This window comes from Phoca vitulina, unplaced genomic scaffold, assembly GCF_004348235.1.
Source record: "Phoca vitulina isolate PV1807 unplaced genomic scaffold, GSC_HSeal_1.0 scaffold16, whole genome shotgun sequence".
In the NCBI taxonomy this organism is placed as follows: Eukaryota; Metazoa; Chordata; class Mammalia; order Carnivora; family Phocidae; genus Phoca; species Phoca vitulina.
In genome coordinates, this window is record NW_022589719.1 from 3,593,377 (window position 1) to 3,611,446 (window position 18,070).

General features: G+C 36.4%; 1 protein-coding gene across 1 annotated transcript in view; it reads left to right on the forward strand.

Moving 5' to 3' along the window:
- Positions 1 to 18,070, forward strand: part of GAS2 (growth arrest specific 2) — a 118,852-nt gene that overhangs the window by 59,985 nt on the left and 40,797 nt on the right. Inside the window, exons 5-6 of the mRNA XM_032414973.1 lie at positions 1,898 to 2,039; positions 7,851 to 7,958. Of these exons, the coding sequence (XP_032270864.1) occupies positions 1,898 to 2,039; positions 7,851 to 7,958 (250 nt within the window). The remainder of the gene's footprint in view (positions 1 to 1,897; positions 2,040 to 7,850; positions 7,959 to 18,070) is intronic.

The window sequence follows — 18,070 nt, forward strand, 5'->3', positions numbered from 1 at the left end:
TTGGAGTGGAGGGGGGTGGGAGGGATGGGGTGGCTGGGTGATGGACATTGGGGAGGGTATGTACTATGGTGAGCGCTGTGGATTGTGTAAGACTGATGAATCACAGACCTGTACCCCTGAAACAAACAATATATTATATGTTAATTAAAAAAAATAAAAAATAAAAAAAAAAGATCCAAGTTGGGAGACATGCTTAGTGTCTTTAACTGACCTCCAGAAATAGGCCAATTAACTACCTAATTACAAACAAAGATGGATAGGGTGGAGTTTTCTATGGAGGTCTTTCTGGGGGTAGCTTCTTCCCTAGAAGAAGGGTGAACTGAGTCAAGCATGCTCAACTGATACTTAGATTTTACAATTTGATAAATCCCTTCATCTTGTTGGAGAAGAATGAGTAATGAAAGAGAGAGGCCAGCAACTGAACTAATTTAGCACCCTCGACAAGAACAAAACATCAAGAGTGGAGAAATTGCTTCCTCTGGAAGTGTATCCTGAACACATGTGTGATGATGTGAGTTAAAATTACAAGCCATTAGAACAGGACAATAATCTAAGCTTTTGCATTTAATGATCTTTTAAATATATTATTCACTCTGAGGTAGTAGACATACTGTTTACATATTTATTCTCTCTGTGTAGATTATTTTCTTTGTAGATTATCCATAACCTATTTTTTAACTTTCCAAATGACTTTTTCCTCTCCTTTCTAACATGTAATCACCTGATTAAAAGGTCAGAGAAAAAGAGCTTCAGCCCTACACTGAGAAAATCTGGATTTGCATCTTTGTCTTGCTCCTAGCTAATTCTGTACCCTTTCTGGATCTTTATTCTTTATTCTGTAAAAATGTAAGAGTATAACTAGATGATCCCAAAGGTCCTTCACACTCTCAAATTCTGGAATTATCTTCGGTCTTCTCCACCTAGGTAAACTGATATGCGTCTAAGAAACCAAACCAATTTAAAATTTAGCCTAAGAAAAATATGATTATGGGAGATAAGAATTTCAATAACAATGACATCTCTCTTTTTGAACTTCTATAATATTGATAATTTACAACACATAATTTTTAACATTGTTATTCTAAACTATTTCTCTATTCACTCTTATTCATTTTCTTTCACTGTACCCCCATACATGCTTTCATTACATTGTTTTTAAGTGTATAACCTATGACACAGTATAACCCCACACTACATCATTCTGGGCTCGGAGGAGGTGTACAATTAACAGTGAATTTCTTCTCTGTTAAATCGTTTAAGGATGTTCATTTTGGGGATTGCTATTTTCATCTTTAACAAGCTTGTGTTCAAAATAGGAATTCGGGGCTCCTGGGTGGCTCAGTCATTAAGCGTCTGCCTTCAGCTCAGGTCATGATCCCGGGGGTCCTGGAATCAAGCCCCGCATCAGGCTCCCTACTCCGCGGGAAGTCTGCTTCTCCCTCTCCCATTCCCCCTGCTTGTGTTCCCTCTCTCGCTCTGTCTCTCTCTGTCAAATCAATCAATCAATCAATCAATCTTAAAAAAATAGGAATTCAATTACAAATCTCTAAGCTAGTAAATCTAAAAGCTGAAGACTAAATTTTACATGATAATTCATGTTATTGCCTCAATATATTACATGGAGTATTTTTATTCTTAATATGTCAGGTGTCTATTCATGTGTCTATATACATATCTAAACATAAGTGTATATGTATGTATCTATATCAAAATCAGATATATGTGTTTTTTCCTGCTTAAAAGGAGGCCAATTTAAGAACTTACCATTTCAGTGCCAGAGAAAGTTAGTTTTGAAAAGTCAGCAATTTGGTCCTATGGCATTTATGATCAAATGTAACATATGGTAAGTGTGTCATTATAAGTTATGCGTGTGTATTGATCTGGTGTCTTTTAAAAGGTATGGTGTGGAACCTCCTGGTTTGATAAAATTGGAAAAAGAGATTGAACAAGAAGAAACACTTTCTGCTCCTTCTCCTTCACCTTCTCCTTCATCAAAATCTTCTGGAAAAAAGAGTACGGGAAACTTACTGGATGATGCAGTAAGTGAAATTGGTTGAATTTCTTACCAGCCCTTTGTCTTTTTTGAATTTCAAAACTCATTCTGTACAATCTCTTGTCAATCTAACCTTTACCTATTTCAATTTCATTGAAATTCATTTTTAAATCCTATGAAAAAGTTTGTAGTCCTACAACAGTAGAAGTAGTCATTTTGAGATTCGAACCTGAGCCAGTCATTTAAAATAATGCGTCACTGAATTCTACTGAGTAGTATCTAAAATTTTAGGATAATAAGTTAACTTCCTAAAAATTATCTTTGCAAACAGTTCAACCTTGATGGTTTTGGTTCATGGTTCTTTGTTTCACAGATAAGAAGCCAGAGGCAGGAGAAGAGAACACCAACATACCACAGAGAACAGAGTTGCCCTTTGCTACCTGCCTGCTCTGGGCCAGGATCTATCATTGTTTTTCAAGGGCTCTCGTTATCATAAGGCTCCTTTCTTGTTGGAGAAACTGAAGCAGGAATTGAATCACCTGCTGAGGGGAGAGGAGCTTAGATTCCAACTCAGTTTTGCTAACTGTCTGGGGTCCCCACCTCTCTCCTTAGCAGATTACTATCTTTGGCAGATTAGGGAATGTTTTCATAGACCCTCATAATCACAGCAAACAGATTCTGGGAGGAAGAGCAACCTGGATGAATTAAAACTCCCTAGCTCCTCTGCTGTCTGTTAAAAGTAGTTCTTGGTTATAAGAAGTGTGTTTGATTGTGTGCATGCATTCACTTCCCAGCACACAGACTGAGTGCAAATCTCAAAAGTACTTGGGCAGTTGTTCAAAAAATAGTTACCTCAGGGATGATAGACTGAAGTATGTCTCCTACATGGAAAGGTCCTCAGAAACTAGCACCAACCATAATGCACTTATATGGAATAGGCAGGACTGAAAAGCAATGCTGGCCCATAGCTGAGAGTTTCCTTCTCTAGGGTCTGAGCTGCAAAGAGCTGGGAAAATGGCTGACTGACACTATAGGATGTGGAAGACAGATTGCCTCATCTTTTGCTTTTCCCCATGTGACACTATGGCCTATATTGCAGATTCAGAGAAGCAGAAGTACAACAATTTGACAGATTGAGAATTTCCATTTCTAAGGGCAGCCAAGTTAAAACTTACCTTGTCAAGGTATTTTAGCCAATATCAGTTTAATTTCGTTTCTTTTGTTCAATCCACTCAGGAATTAAAGACTAGGAAGGGCATTTTAATCCAATGCCGTCTAAAAGGATTTTAAAATCACAGGACTGTTTTTAGGATTGGTCACATCCCTTCCTTGTCATAGTATTTCATTTTTATTGTGTAAGGAAATTGAACAACATATTGTATTAACAATAGGCAATGACATATTATTTATATATTGATGAGAATAATGTTCCTTCTCTCCTGGTTATACTTTTCTGATTCAACTTACTTTAGAGTAGGATGTTCCTTTAGACTTTCTTATAAATGTGTTTCTCTGGGGCTACTGTACTTGATTTTTGTTCTTTTCCTCTTAGCTGTCACCTCCGTTCACTTTCTCTGATGCATTAGAGGCAGAGTTTTGGCCAACTTCACCCTTAGCCTTTCAATGAGTGAATCACTGAATCAAATGAATTTCTTTAAAAGATTTTATTTTTATTTATTTATTCTAGCTGGAGAGAGAGAGAGAGATAGCACATGCGGGGAAGAGGAAGAGAAGGGGAGGGAGAGGGACAAACAGAGTCGGAACTGAACCTGGATCCCGAGGCTGGGCTGGATCTCAAGACCCTGAGATCATGACCTGACCTGAAATCAAGAGTCAGACACTTCACCGACTGAGCCACCCAGGCGCCTCTCAAATGAATTTTTTAGTTTGCAAATTATGAGACCACTTTTTGGTGTTTGATACTGTTTACCATTCTCTTCTTGAAATTCTCCCCCTTAACATTATTGCTACCAGAATGATCAGCAAAAAATGCAACTCAGATTTGATTAAAATTATATAGGGTTCCCTTTCACATTCCAGGGTAACGCCCAAACTCATTGACATGCCACATAAACCCTCCATGTTCTGGCCCATTTTGTCTTTCCTGGACTTTTTACCCTGTGGACTTATTCTTGCATTCTGATGTATCCATTGTAAACATGCCTGCTAATCCCAGATTTCTAAGGTAATTTTATATCCTGTGTTTTTCCTCACTTGCCTTCCTCATCAGCCTTCTGCTTACTCAGCCTTTGAATATTCATATAAGTGCTTTTTCATCTTTTAAAATTCAGATTGCACAGCCTCCTGTATAAAGTTTTTGTCAGTAGCTATTATCCCAGGCAAAATTGACAAATTAGTTCTTGATGCCCCAAAGTTTTGTGTATATTTAATGAGGTATGTGCCTTCTTGGGCATAAATGCCCATTCTTCTCTAGGTGTGGTTCTTGGTCTTGATGACAGTATCAGATTTTATTCATCTATATCTATCCAATGGTATGCATACTGGATAAATTACCAATGTAGGTAATAAAAGTTTAAAAAAGCTTCTGCCTTTACCTGTTTATCAAGAAAAGCCATGTGCTCTGGAAATACGTGTACTCCTCAACCTTGCTGTAGCTTGGCAGATGGTGGAGAGATTGCCACTTGAAGCCATTTACATCAACCTGGGAGAAGTAGCTAGAAGCAACTGGGTCCTTTTCTTCACCAGCTTTTCCCACATGTGGCCATCCCTCACCAGCTTGTCCCATGTGTGGCCATCTCTCATCCCCCTTCCCTTGAGTAGGGGAGTGAAAGGACAGGAGAGAGAAGGTGGTGCAAAAAGTATGGAAGGGATTTTGGAAAAGTCTTGCCGGTACTCCAGTTGAGGAGTAGAATGAGATAGGTACTCTCTTTAAAATGGCATGACTGTTGGGGCGCCTGGGTGGCTCAGTCAGTTAAGCGTCTGCCTTCGGCTCAGGTCATGATCCCGGGGTCCTGGGATCGAGCACCGCATCGGGCTCCCTGCTCAGCAGGGAGTCTGCTTCTCCCTCTCCCTCTGCCTCTCCCCCAGCTCATGCTCTCTCTCACTCTCTCTTGCTCTCTTTCAAATAAATAAAATCTTTAATAAATAAATTAAATAAATAAATAAATAAAATGGCATGACTGTTGCTCTGTGGTTGTTCTTTCTACTCCAAGTTCTGTTCTCTCACCTGCAAACCATGAAGGGCATTTCGGAAGAGCTTGAAACCCCCTGTAAGCTTTACTAAGTGGAGTTTGGGAACATAACCATCTGTTTAGCTAAGGGGTTTTAATTGAATGTAGGAAATGTGTCAAGTGGATATTTCTGTACTATTGCCAGATAGAATACTCTGTTCTGAAAGACTTTAAACCAGCATTTCTCAAATAATGTTTAATCAAACACACCGCCAGAAGCCCCGTGGGGAAAAGAATTCCGTGGTTATGTTAGTTTGGGTCACCTTTGACCCAAAGTTTGAGAAATATAGCTTACCATAGTCCCTGTCTAGAGTTTGGCAATGCACGCTGGCATATCAAAGGCAATAATGAGTTCTCTGAGAGGGTCTTGTTTAATCCGGAGTTTTCCAGATTTATCTGGCCACAGCAGTCTCTTGCAGGCTCCTTCACTCTACGTTTGGGGAAATTGCATTGAAATATTCACATTCTGGTTAAGTGATAGTTTTTCATTGGTGTGTTTTGTTTCAGGGACAGTGGAACAAAGAGAAAAATAACTTGGGCCTCACCCATGGTTTAAATCAGAGCTTCACATGTCAAATATAAAAAGGAAAGAGTTCCTATGGCAACTGCTTCGCTGTGTGTGAGGCATAAACAGCCATTGGGGAGTTGAAATTCTTGAGCGGCAGTGTGTGCTATAGAATAGGGGTATAAGATAGAGATTGCTTGCAAAGTCCCTGTGTTTTGTTAATAATATTAGCTATTTTTACTCTTTTATTTCATCAAAAAAAAAAGAAAGGAAAAGAAGGAGAATAAAGAGGGGGAGCAAAAGAAGAAGAAGGGGAAAAGAAGAGAAAAGAATAAAGAGAAAGAAAAGCTGACCTAAGATATCATATTCCATGAACTGTTTCAACAATAACTACCAGTCTGAAACTTTTGGTGTATCCTCAAATTTCCTTAGGGAAATTGTGGAAAATTGAAAAAAAAAAAAAGGTGACCCTTTATGCGGATAATCCATGCCACCTTTTTTAATCAAGATATCATCAGAGACACACACTGAATGTGGAGTCCATTCAGATTAATATATTCTCCAGATGTCCTGATAGAGGGAATCAGCTGTGATTTAAAAAAACAGGGTTGTGTTGAGTTCTCTGTTTGCCTTCACTCACGGTAAGCGCAGTCTCACACAATGAATTGAATACAGTTCTAAGAAACCATTCTTACTTTCTTCCTCTTCTCCATTAACTTCCTCAGTCTGGGGATGAGAGATAGTATAATTCTGAGTAATCAGTCTCCTCTTGAAATCCTATTTCAGCAGAAAATTGGCTGAGTTCCTGGCCAAAAACAGAACACCTGCTAGACTGACTTATCCCAAGGTAATATAAGAAGCACAGATGTCATCTGTCACTGTTGACTTAACAATATATTTCCACTACCCACAGTCTGGCCTTGTCTCTTCCATTTCTGCCTCCACCTCTCACACAACTACAAAAAAGCCCTTGATTTTAAAAAGCCAGTCCATTTTCAAAGCTAGGAAGGCAACGGAGAAGGGCAGGTCACTTGAGAATAGGTTTCTTGTATTTTCTTTCATTTAATACCAATAGTTTCTGTGTTTCATCTAAGAACACTTCAAGATGGAAACACTTACCATACATAATCATGATTGTCTTGTCTTAGCAGAGGAACTACTTGAACACCAATTTACTGCCTTGCCCAGTTCCTATGTGGCAGTGAAGGTGTGCCAAGCATGGGTCTCTTAAAATGTGCCAAGTCTGGGTCTCTTAAAATGTGTTTTTATGATGCTGACTGTCTGATTTTCTGCTGGATGGCCAAAGTCCTTTCTCCATCCCTCCCTTCCTTTCCTCTCTCCCTTCTTTCCGTCCTTCCTTTTTCATGGAAGCCCTTATTGTGGTGAAAAGATATGGTATAAATTAGCAATGGTATAAACTGAATATAATTTATATATATATATATTTATATGTACATACACTTTTACTTTAAAAACATTTTTACAAATACATTTAGAAAGAAATACACATAGAGGAACTCTGAGAACCGCCCACATTCACTGACCCCACCCTACCCCAGAATGTGGTTCATATCACTTAGACTATGTATTTTTTAAGGAGTACAGAGATAGATAAAATAGAGATGAAATCTGATATTCAGACATGGATTCCAAATGACATGTAAATTTTAAGATACTGCCACAAAAGTAGGTTTTGGTAGGTGAGAATTATTGACATGGAGTGAATTGCTGGGTGGCTCTGGGTGAAGTAGGGATGATTTCCTAAAGGAAATCTTAGAATTCAAAATAATATGAAACAGTAGGCTTGTTTTTTTAAAAAATAACAATTTAACTCTCACTTATTTTGAAAATGGTAAAATTAATATCATTAAAATTATAATGAGGAAATTTTGCCCTGTTAACATACATTCTATTCTAGCTTTCAATATGTTTATCTTGGCAACACAATGTACACAATCTTTTTAATTCTCCCCAAATGAGAACCTAGCTCATTATTCCTACACTGCCAATTGATTTGCTCATCATTATCCTCATGTCCATAGTTTGATATAGAACAAATTTAAAAGCATTAATGGTCCAGGGGCCTTTGAACTCATGGAACAAATTAATCTAAATGGAACCTGATTAAGGAAAATTGAACTTGCCTGCTCTTCTTTTTTAGGTGAAGCGAATTTCTGAAGATCCTCCTTGCAAATGCCCAAACAAATTCTGTGTGGAGAGGCTCTCTCAAGGAAGATACCGAGTGGGAGAAAAGATCCTCTTCATTAGGGTAAAGTTTTACTTTTCACTTGATATCTTGTCCTTTCTGAGACTATTCAGGACTTGAGTTGGGAATTACAGGGGAAATATGAGCTGTAACTAAGCAGGAACTTTCCTTATGCTGCATACAGTTGGATTTGAAGATAGGAGGTATGAACATTGTTAATATATTATACATAATTACTACTGAGGGCTAAATAAATAGAACTAGCTTTCTCTTTTTACATATATACAAACACACACACCAAACAGATCATAGAGATCGAATACAATGAGAAAAAGAAAAGTCAAATTCCTTTTTTTGTTTATACATTTAGTTTCAAAGGAACTAAACACCGTGCCCCCTGCCCCCAGGTCCAAACCCCATGGGAAAAAGAAAGAGTATTCTGCCCTGGTCTTCCATATCCCAAGTTTGGGAAATGATCGTCCTATTGGTCCTGGTAACTTTTCAAATGCCTTGAATCTGATTTTTTCAAGAAGTTTTGGTCATGAACCAGAGTGAGAATGCAAACTCATTACAATGGCATGGTTAACTAGTGACTGCCATTTCTTATTTCGTTCTCTGGGTTAGAATAAGGAAGCATGAATGTGTGCCAATGAATGTTCTGGTAGTCTGTGTCCATTTTACAATCATTTATGATCAGTAATATCCACTTTACTAATGAAAAATTGGACAAGATACCATGAGCAGTTTTAGGTTGTTATTAGCGGCTCAAAGTAACATTTCATGCTTTTCACTTGTGATCTTTTTTTGTGAATAATCAAGATAATTTCATCTCAAAATAAGTTTGTGACATTTCCTAAGACCAAGATTCTTCTTTTCAAAATTAAGAAAGATGAAAATATAGCACTCATATATTCCTAGAAATTAATAGTATTTTTCTTCCATATTTTTTAGTCATTTTTTAAAGAACAGAGGTTATGATTCAAAGGAACTATATTCTCTCATTTGAATAAGTTAAAATATCTTGCTTGTTATTTGTTTTGTGGAGCAGAAGGAATGTGTACAGCAAGTACCATCAATGAAAATTCGTAACAATACTCAAAATCAGTGATAACCCAGTATAAATTTTGTCAGTGTAAAGTTTTCTTAATGTCAACTTTTGACTGAAAGTTATTCATATGACAAATTTTTTTGAGGCTCTACAACATGTTATTTGAAGAAAAGTTTGATCGTAATTAGCCTTCAAAAATAATGTTGATCGTTTTGTTTTTTAATCTAACTTTAGGGCCATGTTTATTGATTTTTTAAAAATTTCCAGGTAGTAATTGCTATTTTGCTTTGTAATGAAAATGAGAAAAATATAATGATATATGACGATTAGGGTTTTGAGAACAAATCTGGAAGAATGGCCTCACTAAGAGAGTTGCCCTAGTATTTGCTTATTGTTCTCTTGGTTTTATTACAAGAATAACATATGCTGCCTTCTTTCGCTTTAGTACATTAAAAAATAATAATTTGGCATCTCTACAGATGTGTTTAAATTTTACTAGGTTGACCTTTCTCGGGATAGCCTTTCTTGAGACTCAGACTTCTTGAGAATGTTAGTCCCTAGAGCCTAGAATCAAAACCTAGGGCTTCATTTATTTACATAATTATTGCTTTTTATTTTAGAAGTGTTGGCAAACACATGATTAATAAATTAGATACTTTTCCCTATAATGTAGCGTAAAATCTTTAAGCAAAAATATGTATCACATATGTCTATTTGTGTCAGGTCTTCCATATTTAGTCAATGGTTGGAGAATTTGATATCCATATTTATGAATAAGATAAATTTATATCACATTGGACATTTAAGGTATTTTTTGATGTTCTGTTTTTCTATTCAGAAAATAGTTTCCTTTTGGTGAAAGCCTTTTCCTGTATTGTTTATGGAGGAAATGAGATTTGCTTTACTGAAAAGAATTACATCGAAGTCCTGAGTGATAGCATTTGAATTTAATACCAGTTAACACAGCATACACATATTGGACACATTCAGTTTCATGCTTCTGATGTTCCGAGTGAGGCTGCAATAAGAGAATATGGTCATTCCTGATTGGCCCAGCAAGTTATGGAATCACTCAGCTATAACACGTGCTGTAGAGCAGTGTTGCAATTACCTACACTAATCTCCTTCTCTTTTTACACTGTCCACAGGTAATTTACACTGTTTTTTTTTTTTTACAACAGGTTTTACTTTATTTTTTATTTTTATTTATTTTTATTATTATGTTCAATTAGCCAGCATATAGTACATAATTAGTTTTTGACGTAGTGTTCAACGGTTCATTAGGTGCATATAACAGGTTTTACTTTAAAAGTGGCCCATTTTTTTCAAATCCTTTTGAAAACAAACTATCACTGCATAAATTGGAAACTAAAACTATTTGTCAGAAAAGGAAAATATCCATTAATATGTATTCATTGAAATTCTTATCCTTCAGCTTGCTAGGGGTCCATTTCCACCCTGATGGAGTAAACTGATTTTAAAAAGGCCACTCTCCTTGTCTCTGTTTTCCCTAGAAGCCTTCACCTCCCATTCTACTGAGTTTAGGAACTGAAATTTCACATGAAGACCATATGCACCTTTCGTTACATGTTATCTCCCTATTTATTTTTCTAAACTGAATGGACAAGCTAAAAAAAAGTCTTATTGATATGTATACACTTTGGCTAGTACTTTTTGATTTGTGGCTTGGACTATAATTAATTGTCATTCCGCACTCACTCACTATAAGGAGCTGAGAGTTATGACTCAAAAATGCTTAGAGGTATTGGTTTTCAAGTGATCATATGGTTGTTGCTGCTAATATTTTAACTTTAGTTTGCTCTGAACACCTGGATTAAGTACTATGTGCTTATAGTCAGAATCTCAAACACACTAGGGGAGTGATTGCCTGACTGTCTCTGCATTGCTGTCTTGTGTTTCTTATGTTTGTATTTTTAACATTGGCATATTTTAAAATTTGCCATATCTCTTTTGAGGCTGCAAGGTGGGGTCATATTTACTACATAAGTAGATGCATTTATGCATATGATTCTATAAAACATACATACAGTGAAATATACATGGTATATTAATTATATTAGTGTTTATCCCTTAGTTTTCTGTTCATTCTGAGGGCAGTAGTGTTTTCATATGGCCATAATGAACCTGTCCATGCAAAGAACAATTTTGAGTCACTTGAGGCTTGTTAGGACTGTTGACTTAGCTCTTACTTAAAGATAACACAATTACTAAAACACTAACTGAGAAAAAACCATCCCTTAGAAAGTCATAAATACAAGATTATCTTAATCTTAAAAGATTCTCATATTTTTACTCTTGATCTACTCTTCTCAATATAAACCAGAGTTAATAAGTTCATTGCCAACTAGATTTCAAGGTTTGTTGACAACACCCAATCACTTATGTATGGTTTTATTATTATTATGTATCTGAACACAACGTCTCTTTCTACACTCAAAGAGATACAATAACAACAAATAAGAATGAAAAATACAAGAATGTTTGCAGATGACAGAGAAAGAGCCGGGAAGACATCTTCTGCAGAAGATATCTTTGCTAAGCATATGTCTTATTTGTGGGTTTCTAGAAACCAGTGTATGAATAGCTACTTTGCATATCTGGCTATCTAATGCTTACTTATATACATGCATCTATATGCTTATGTGAGCATGTTTATTTATACGTATATGTCTCCATTTAAGGGTGAGGGATTAATCTCTACCCAAATATGAAGAATCCTTTAATTCAAGGGAGAACCTCTGAGATTTTTGACTGTGGCTTTTAGGCAAACAGCTAATAATCCCCTGCCAAAGTCAGAATGCTCTTGTTTCTAACTTATCAAAAACAATTTTTTGAAGCCAGATTTTTGCCCTACATCTTCCAATGACTGACATTGTTTTTGAACTGTCTGTTGGACAAGCAAGCTACGTGCAGCTAATTTGTATCTGCATAGTGCAGATACACATTTACCCTGCTCCAAGGTATAAATATTTCAGTTAGTTTTCAGTGACTTTTGAAATTGGACAATGATGATAAAAGCTTCTTGTTGATTTCTGTGGTAACAGATGTTTGGATCTTACCCTTTAGCCATGGTGTCTGTATCCTTGAAATATAAATAGATGGATCTGAGGCCTCGAGTTGTGATTTTGAGGAGAAAAGTATGAATTTTCCATTGTCATATTTTTCAGTTAGCTGGTTTCTATCCAGGCTTCAAGTATCAAGAAGTCAGGTGGCTAAAAAAAAAAAAAAAAAGAAGTCTGGTGGCAATATAAATTTGTATAAGCTTGTAGGAAAGGTTTTCAGAAATATGTCTTAGATGCCATAAAAAGGTACTATTTGATTTGTCAATCCCAACTCGATGATAATATTCTATTTAAATAAAAATAATTATTTAAAGTGATCTCCCTGAGGGGCACCTGGCTGGCTCAGTTGGTAGAGCATGCGACTCTTAATCTTGGGGTCATGAGTTCAAGCCCCACATTGGGCGTAGAGCTTACTTAACAAAAGAAAAAATACACTAAAAAAAAAAAAAAAAAAGATCTCCCAGATAAGCAGCATTCGCATCATCTGGGAACTTGGTGGAATTGCAAATTCCTGGGCCTCACCTGAGTTGGGGCCCAGCCACCTGTATTTTAACAAGCTGTCCGGGTAATTCTGCTGCGTGCTGAAATTTGAAACCACTAATCCAAAAGATGGGAAGAACTATATGAAGGAGATTTGTTGTACCACAGCACAATTAGAAATACTTTGCATGTCTGATCATGCCAAAATACTGGTTGTTCAGATACCAGAAAGGATCATTTTGAAGACTTCTATCTATCATTGTGAGGAAATACTGAAGATATGATGTTAACTAGAAGAAAACTAGACTTTGGGCGCCTGGGTGGCTCAGTCGTTAAGCGTCTGCCTTCAGCTCAGGTCATGATCTCAGGGTCCTGGGATAGAGCCCTGCATCGGGCTCCCTGCTCCGCGGGAAGCCTGCTTCTCCCTCTCCCACTCCCCCTGCTTGTGTTCCCTCTCTCGCTGTCTCTCTCTCTCTGTTGAAAAATAAATAAAATCTTAAAAAAAAAAGAAAGAAAAAAGAAAAACTAGACTTTTAAATTGTATTTACATATAAAATATCTCTGTAAACATTATATATAATTATGATTAAGGCTTGAAGGGAACAAAAATAATTATTAAACATTTTTTAATTTTTGAGGGCATAGAATTATGAATGAACTAATTTTTTGTTCTGCATTTATTCCTGATGATGACATTAAAAATATGAACTCTTTAAAAGAAGAAAAGTCAGCAACCTGATACAATTGCAAATTTGAAAAGCAATAAAGAGACTTCTAAAGGGTGTCAGATTAATTAGCTGATTGTTCCTTTTTCTGGTCATTGGCTAAGCTTCCCATGTTCTGGAAAAGGGTAAGGAGGTTTATTGGAATCGTGGTGTTATTTAGATGAGGGAGGACTTTGCATTTTGTGGCGAACTTGCAGCATAGTGTTTCCTTGGATGAAGCCCTCACCTTTTCTTATCTCTCTTTACTATTTTATCTCTCCATTTTGAAAACTGACTCAAATTATTTTGGGTTAGCACAAGGAAACATGCAAACATCTGGATAATGTCCCTTCTTGCAGACCCCATCTGTGAGCCATATACTCAGTTTTCTCTCTCCTACTCATTAAAGCTTTAATCCTTTGATATCCCTTTCCTTTCTGACTCAATTTTCAGTGACATGCAAATGGCCTAATGCAACAAACTGAACTCTGTTAATGCATGAAATAGATGTAAATGGTTCTAATGAGTAGAACATCCATGGGGCAGGATCTTTACACTTAACATAGTTGCTTTAATATCCTGGTAGTAGGACATTCTGGCAAGAAATAGCAAGCCAGTGGGATCCATTGTGAGGTAGCTGACTTTCTGTGCTACTTGATTTGGGCACTAATATGCTGAATAGTCTTTTACTTAATTACAATTTGTCACTACCCTAACGTTGTACTTTAGCATGGTTCGAAGTGTGTTCCAAGGAAAGGTGTTCAGAGAAAGTATTTGTAAATAACAGTTATCATGCTAAAGAGTTTAAACAGGTGTCTTTAAGCACTCTTATTATTGAACTGACTCTATTAGCCTCTGAGCACCTGATGGATCTCATTTTAACCTCTCATCCTGGGGTGGTAGAGACTGTTGCTGTTTCCATTTGACAGATGACGAAGCTGAAACACAGAGGTTGAATAACTTCCCAAAGTGATAAGCTAATGAGTGGCAAAAGTGGCATTCACAGGCCTAACTTCTGGTCAGTGCTCTTGACCACAAAGCAATATTGATTTATGTATCTGGGATTATCTGGGATTTCTTGGAGGGTTGAATTGCTCATGTGACCTACTAAGTCCTAGAGTGAGATGTACTATGTAGCATTTTCTAAATGTATCTGACCATAGAAATGTTCCCTCTCCTGGCTTTTTTTCCCCCCAGAGCATCATCCTGGGCTAGGAGGCCATGAAAACATACTTTGGGAAAACCATTATCAATTGAAGCAAGTGAAAAAAAAGAATTTGTAACATAGAATTATATTGAAAGTTTTCTACCTTTTGCCAGAGTTAAAATCTGTCTATCTTAAAGTACTGCTAAGAATTATTGAATTTATAGTCATTTTTACCTTCAAGTTCCATTTGGAAACTATGATTCAAGGAAATGACTGGAAGATCCTTAAAGGAAAAACAGCTAAAATGTAAGAAGTATCATTTGTACTAGGCATTTCAGCAGGGGCTTTCTATGCAGTCTCACCGGATTCTCTCCACCCCACAGCTGGTTCTGAAATTGCTTTTATCTTTTTGTTACAGATGAAATACAAAGTCTTAGAGGGCTTAAGGTCTCAAGTAAGTAGTATGATGAACAAATTGAAGTCCCAACTGCCAAACACATAACACACTCCACTCCAAGCTGCCTCCCTGGGGCATGTCCATTAAATGCAAATATTTTATTCACAAAGCTAGTCCTCTAAAAAGGACCTGCACCTTTTACAATATATTTAAGGCTCAGCTACATAGTAGTGTATTCCTTATATCATTTTTACTTTAAAAATGCTCCAAATTCAGAGGTCATTACAATTGCATAATCAATAGTGCCTGCTATAAAGAAAGGCATATAATGTGTTTGCCTGACTGTATTATGATAGTGATAAAAATTATAACAATATTTATTAGGATTAGATGTTTACTTGTATGCCAGATGCTGTTCAAAATACTTTATATGGCCTATGTTGTTTAATAGGTGAAACTAAGCAGAATTCTCTATAAAATATATTATCTGTCCTGATATCTTTTTCATAGAAGTCAGAATTTAATTCTTCTAGGTTACCAGTAGAGTCTTGTGGAATCTTCTTGCTAATTGTAGATTATTTTTAAAGTGGATTAATATTATTTCAAGACATTTTTATAGCAGACCTTCACAGTTGGGTAAAACCTTCATATGAGGTTCCATGCTAACACTCTAATGGTTCAAGGTATTTTCCCCCCACATTTTGAGAAATGTGACTACTTGAGGAGCCTAAAGAAAAGACAATGAATAATTTAGTTGGAAGTCAGCAAAGGAATTTGAAATCTTATGGAGTCACCTTCTTAATACTACTTTTGAATTAGATCATCTCCGATCAATGGAAATGTCAAACACCTTGTTATTGATTCTTTGTAATTTCTTATTTACCATATAAATTCTTCAGGTTTATACCTGTGTGGTAAAGATCAATTCACTGTAACAAACCAGGCAAGAGAGGCACACAAGCTCGGTTGCCATAGCAACCCAACCTGGCGGTGTCTTCTGGGACTGGCTCTAAGGGAAGGTCCAATGATAGCGAGTGATATTACTTTCTTTAGTGTTCTTATGACACATATTGATTTACTGTGAGTAAAACGTAGCTGGGTTCAAATTGCATACCTTTCCCGGTAATGAAAAATGGCCTGTTGGGTAAAAATGCAAAGGAGTTTTAAACAAGTAGCAGGGAAAATAAAACTTTCATTTATCTTAGTGGAAACATTGCACAAACAGCCATTACTCAGCAGCTGGATGTTGAAAATTCATTTTTTTGAGTAACATGAATATAAACCTTTTATCTAATTTAGTAATTTATGCAAGCAGTGATTATGATTTCAAAACTATCTCATGGCTTATATTCTTTTCAATGAAAAAAATCTGGCTGCGTTTGCCTCTGATATATGTAAAATGTTAGGCAGCATTTATAGTGCTCTAATCTATGGTGAGAGAAGCCTGGCTGTTATTAGAACATGAATATTTCCAAATTGGGTCCCTTTCTTTGCCCAACTGCCTCAAAACTGAACACTAATTCAGGAAAGCAAGCAACGGTATTTAAAATGTATTCAAACACTTTAATTTCAGATTTTAAATTCTTTTTTTTGTAGTATTTTGCTCCATTAAAGACACTTCCATTTGTCTGTAATTTATTCATGTTCAATGAGGCTGGGCTAATAACACGGATATAATTTGGTATACACTTCATAATTTGGATACACTTTGGTAACACATCTCTCAAAGGACTTTGCAAATGTTAATAAGTCCTCTTCACCTCTTTTTCCTGAGAAAAGCATAGATCTTGGATGAATGCAAAATAAATAGTGATTAACCTTTGCTGTAAAAAAATTAGCTGATGGAGTACTGTCTTTCTGAGATTTATCACTTGAGTTTGAAAACCTTTAAGCATGGAGAAATTCAAACTTGACTTTGTTCAAGATGACACCACTTTGAAAGCAAGAAAAAAAAATGCAATTTGATATCTCTTACAAGAATGGAAAGATTAGCTAATATATTGGGACAGTTCTCTATATTCTTATTGGAGAATTCACTGCTCCTTTCATTGAAATGTTGAAAGGTATATCAAGTGTGAAGAACAATAAATAAATGAGAACTCAAAACCAAAGGCCCCTTTCCCCTGAGAATTTGTCACTATTGGCCACTTAGCATTGAGAAGGTTTTTAAAAATTGTGTGTACTTTTTAGCTGACATGATAAGCATTTTTTTTAAAGACTTTATTTATTTATTTGACAGAGAGAGACACAGCGAGAGTGGGAACAGAAGCAGGGGGAGTGGGAGAGGGAGAAGCAGGCTCCCCGCCGAGCAGTTAGCCCAATGCGGAACTCGATCCCAGGACCCTGGGATCGTGACCTGAGCTGAAGGCAGACGCTTAACGACTGAGCCACCCAGGCGCCCCAACATGATAAGCATTTTTATTCATCTCCAATGAGATTTACCATAGATTTACCATGCCTTTAAGTTGTACAATACATGTGTTACTCTCTTTCACCTTGAATGACTTTCTTTTGCCATCGTACTGCATCTAAACAAATGGACAATTTTTTTCCACTGGCCACAAATCAAAATTATTTAAACTTACAGAAGGATTGGAAAATTAAATGGTTTCATTGAAGAAAAGCTCAGATCCTATGATCTACATTTCCAATTTCTGTATCACTATAGCCTTCCTGCCATTAAGATAAATTTGCATGTGTGTATGTCTTATATAGTAATATGTGTGTGTATATGTGTATATACACATACATGTATGTATATGTAATGAAAAGGCGCACTATTGAGTTGAATTTGTTCAGTGACTTGGCATTTTGATTGTTAAAAAGTTCTCAAGCTGATTTTTCAAGTCAAGGATTTTGTGGAAAAAAAAAAACACCTTTTTTTGGGTCTGTATTTCCTTACATATACTATTTACCACTCGCTGAATGTTTTCTGTGTGTCAGTTGGTTTTCTAAGTACTTTCCTTGGATTCTTTTATTTAGCCCTCATAACTGTTTGAGATAGGCACTACTGTTATCTCTGCTTGAACAGTAAGGAAACCAAGCATTAGTGAGTTAATTACTTGCCAAACATCACAAAGCTCTAACAGTCAAACTTTCTTTGAATTCAACATATCTGATTTCAGGGCCCATGGTTTTAACTGTACATTACTCATTCTCCTTCAGATCATCTAGTCTTTAGGCAAGTGATGTTGTGAGTATTGCTGCTCAACTTTTCAGCATCCACTGCTAAAGTGACCCACACTTCATGTGCGGCTCCTAATTTGCTTAGGCCTTTGTGGGTGTGCTCTGACAAATGGAATTGAATAGTTAACCC